Source organism: Ananas comosus, linkage group 23, assembly GCF_001540865.1.
Source record: "Ananas comosus cultivar F153 linkage group 23, ASM154086v1, whole genome shotgun sequence".
Taxonomy (NCBI): Eukaryota; Viridiplantae; Streptophyta; class Magnoliopsida; order Poales; family Bromeliaceae; genus Ananas; species Ananas comosus.
Genome location: NC_033643.1, coordinates 4429045 through 4433533, shown reverse-complemented (window position 1 = coordinate 4433533; position 4489 = coordinate 4429045). Strand labels below are relative to the sequence as shown.

The window sequence follows — 4489 nt, the reverse complement described above, 5'->3', positions numbered from 1 at the left end:
CCAACTAACTAATTATTGAGAGGTTACTGAGAAAACAAAACTATTTCGCATGTAATCAGAGCAAAAGGTCAAGTTTCAAGTCTTTGTAAACATTTTAATACCCTACTAAAAGTCTTGAATCAAATGCGAATCTACCTCTCATTTTGTTTTACATGCTATCAGAAGCGAAAGACGACAAACTTAAAGTCCTTGTGGGCGCATCACGGTATGATGTAACTTTCTTTCATTTTGTTTCAGAATTCATATCTTGGACCTACGAAAAGTCTCGAACTAGACACAACTCTCTCTCTCTCTCTCTCTCTCTCTCTCTCAAACTCTATAAATAACCACTCCTTCACTTGCATAGCCAACCAACTCATATAGTAGTAATTTAATTACCTGCAGAGCCCCAGAAACACTTCAGAAAAATTAAGTTTGCTCAAGAACACTCAGAAAAAACAATGGTTTCTGGGTGCATCACAAAGGAGGAGACGTTCTCTGTCGGCGTCAAGCGCCTGTGGAAGGTCAGTGCCGCCGAAGATCACATCTACCTGCCCAAGATTGCGCCCACCCACATCGCGAGCGTCGACGTCGAGGGGAGCGGCGGAGCGGGAACTATCAAGAAAATGAACTTCACATCAGGTTTAAAAATCACAAATTAACCAAATAAGTTGAATTATTTATATATCATTAAGGCTTAGTTTGGTATTGAGGTGGATCTAACGCTATTAGATAGAATGGAATTGAGAAAAAGCATATAGGGATATACTTCTGCGTTCTCCGATGGAACCGCAGAAAATATATCGTAACCGACTAGCCGCAATATGCAGAACGCAATATTACGTACGGAAACAAATATGGTATTTTTCCATCGTCGTTTCTCACCGCACGTAATGCAATCTTCCCGCAATCCCAAACGAAACCTAAGTAGTAAATCTAGTTACTATAGTGAAGTTGTTCTTCGTGATAAATGATTTGTGCAGTTAGTTGTTACTATAAAAAAAGGAGTCTTTTGCAATTTAGCCTCGTAAGAAAATTTATAAATAGCCCTAGCAAATTTATATTTACAAAAATGGCCATCTCCCTATGACGCGAGCGTCACGCTGGATAGTGAAGGATCATGTGGATGTTTTTAAGTTGAATCGGTGATCTAGTCACTGTACGTATTTAAATATGATGATTGAGCTGACATGTTCTTTTTTGTGTTCTTTCATCGTTTTTCTTTAATTTTATTGCCCCTAAGTCGAAGAACAGGGACTAGAGTGTAGATGCATATGAACAGAGTAATCCAGTCACTGTATTTAAATACGGTGATTAAATCAGCATATTCAACTTAACATGGCTCTTCCCTATCTAACGTGGCGTAGCAGAAAGAGAATTATTTATGCAAATATAAGTTTACTGGGACCATTAATTTATTAAAAAAATTGAGGGGGCTAAATGCCAAAAAAAAGAAAAGAAAAAACTCATATAATGGGGAAGAAATTACATGAGAATAAAGCTTAGACATGACACTAATTCTATGAAATATCAATTATTTAATTTGGTATTAGAGAGAAAAAAGAAAAATCTTCTGCTTAAGACATTTTTGAGCTAGGCTGAATTACTATACGTTTATAACACACGCAATAGAGTCATTTTTTGATGTTCGTGCATTCGTCTCGATGATCAATATTGTTATTTGAACTTCTAAGGAGCTAAATTTTATAATTCTTCGATATCATTCGCTTAATAATCAAGCAGTCTCAAAAGTCATAATTTTAACAGCATGTATGAGTTGTTTTCTCATATAACTGTATAAAATAATTCAAATCACTTGCATCTTTGAGAGAAAATACTTTTAACTATTTAGAATAATATCTACAACTTCAATCTTGAATTTAAAATTTCTATTTTTTGGTGAGTAAATGGCTTAAAATATGTTTTTCAAAAATAATAAAATTATCAATATAATTATGGATTATTCTATATACTTGCTATTATTAATCTATTAATGAACTAATGTTATCTAAATGAAGTGAGACCCATTACTATTGCTTTTCTTATGACATATATACAACAAATATAATAAATTAGCTTTCAATTTAAATGTAATAATAATGCACTATTATTTCTTTTTCATTGATATTATGTCACGTCCCTTTTTCTTAATTAAACCACCAACAAACCAAGGAATTTCTTTCCATGTGTAGATGATCTACAATACTTTAGATGCATATTTGGTCCTTAGCTAAAGAAGTAATAATAATACAATACTATCTCTACTAGGGTTTTATCAGATTTATTGAATCTGGTCAGATTCAGTCAGTCAGTCAGTTATTACTAGATTCAACGAATCTATCTATAATCGGGAATCGGCTTTGTTAGTAACATCATGCTTTAACTTCGTATGTCGAATTTTATGCAGCTGTGCCAGGTGTCACCTTCTTTAAGAGCCGTGTACTGGTGCTCGACGAGGCGAACTACGTGTTCAAGTTCGAAGCTATCGAAGGAGGCAAGATCGGTGAGAGGTTCAAGTCGCAGGTGTTCGCGTACAAGTTCGAGGCCGCGGGAGAGAACTCCTGCGTCGTGAAGTTGAAGGTGGAGTATGACACCATCGGCGACAAGCCCCTCGACGCCGAGGAGGAGAAGCTCCTCCTGGAGAGGAGCTTCAAGATTTTCAAGAAAGCAGAAGAGCACTTGCTTGCCAACCCTGGAGTTGTTGCCTAAAAGTGTATCTCTTCTGATCAGTCTCCAAAAAATATACATGCATGAGGTTTCTATGCAGAAGAAGTTGAGTGGTTTGCTTTGTGTGTATCTCCTGAGAGATATTCTCAGTGCTTTGTGTGTGATTGGTACAATAAAGAGGTAAGTCATTTATGACATCTTAAGTAATTTCCAGTGTGCTTAATTTTTATAGTATTTTTAAGTGATGTACCCAACTTTGGTTTTGTATGAATAAAAGTTATGTGGCAAGGGTCAATTTGGCCCTTGCTTTGGATGTGATGAAGTCGCATTTACGTAGTGTTATTAGAAGAATCACTTTAATAAAACTTCTCCCAAACGCTTCTATTTTTTGTGAATCAGTGAATCACAAACTAAAAATTCAAACCGTCCCTCAAGATATTTTTTTGACGTCAGAAAAAAGTTATAAACAGTGGACACTTACAAATTGGATAGCCAACGTATCTAAAAATTGAATCGAATTTATTATTTTACAACCCTTCTCATATCACCCTTGTGTTTGACGTTTCTGGATTTTCCACGAGCCCGGCCTTTTTCTGTTTATCACATCTTGAATGTCAAAAGGGCTCGTCTCCCACTCTTCACGGCTCCAATGTGGAGAGGATTACCAGAGTTCCGCTTCCATGAGCTATGAAAAGAGAGGAAGAAAGAAGGAATTCCCTTATAATTATGACGATTTTTTTTTTTTGAGAGAGATAGGTAGCACGCTATCCGCTTCGTTTATTTCATTTAGAAATAAACTTAGCTAGAAATGTGAATCAACTAGGATTCGAACTTAGAACCTCGAGTACCAACCACCAAGACAATGCACTTTTCAAAAACAAATTGAGAAGGGATATGCAAAGCTAGATAGATAGGTTTGAACTCAAGAGGAAGAAAGAAAGAATTCAACCTTATCTGCTCTCTGTTCTGCTTAACCTTATCTAGAATAATATCTGGTCAAATCCAAACCGATTGGATTTAACCGTATCTAATATGGATGCACCACATAGCATTACTAGACCTTTTTGATGTTTGAACAGCACATATAATTTTAATCTGTTCCCTATCATGCAGATCTATCTTTTAGATAACGTACATGACAGCGCGGTCGCAGATTAAAATCCTTCCCATTAAAACTATTTTTAGGTAGTTTTTTTTTTTATAAAGTCGGTCTTTTGAATAACATGGTATAGATCTGCCCTAAGTATATCATGCATGATTTTAATTTACTTTTTTATATTTTTTGGAACATTTCCTATCTTTTTTTTAAAAAAAAGTGTTCAATGATCAGAAAACAGCCCAAAAATGTATCATACCAATATCAGCTTGACCACTAAAAAGCTAACTTTTTAACTTTTATCCAAATATATATTTAAATGGATTTGAACCAAATTTACTCTCATTTTGATTTCTTCCAAGTTCATGTAATTAACAAACAATACAGAATTATAACCTTCAACAATTACTACTTAATTGGAGTACATTTTACCAAAAATATTACAGAAAAATTTCAAGTATATAAATTAGTTAGTAATTTCTGGGAAAAAATTTTAATTAAAAAAACAGGGATATTGCTCCTCATATATAGAATCTTCAGCTCTTTTTCTTTTTCTTTTTCTTTTTTCTTTTTCTTTTTTTTTATAGTTGATACCCTCTCAACAATAAATTTATTTAATTTTAAGTACCTTTTGAAAATTAAATTATAATTGTATTAAATTAATAATTTCATTTGCTATCAACTCTTTTCACCTAGTAAATGTTCAAAATAATTAATTTAATAGAATCATCATTAAATAGACCAAAT

The 4489-nt window shown here is 33.9% G+C and overlaps 1 protein-coding gene across 1 annotated transcript; it reads left to right on the top strand.

Moving 5' to 3' along the window:
• LOC109727840 (major pollen allergen Bet v 1-C-like) lies at positions 338 to 2967 on the top strand. The gene is made up of 2 exons (XM_020258042.1): positions 338 to 621; positions 2387 to 2967. Exons 1-2 carry the CDS (start codon positions 441 to 443, stop codon positions 2686 to 2688), a joined length of 483 nt encoding a protein of 160 aa, XP_020113631.1. The 5' UTR covers positions 338 to 440; the 3' UTR covers positions 2689 to 2967.

Bases quoted from the DNA above. Each gene is read 5' to 3' on its own strand.
- LOC109727840 (XM_020258042.1), top strand. From the start codon at position 441: ATGGTTTCTGGGTGCATCACAAAGGAGGAGACGTTCTCTGTCGGCGTC. The intron at 622-2,386 runs GTTTAAAAATCA...AATTTTATGCAG, and splicing joins GAAAATGAACTTCACATCAG to CTGTGCCAGGTGTCACCTTC.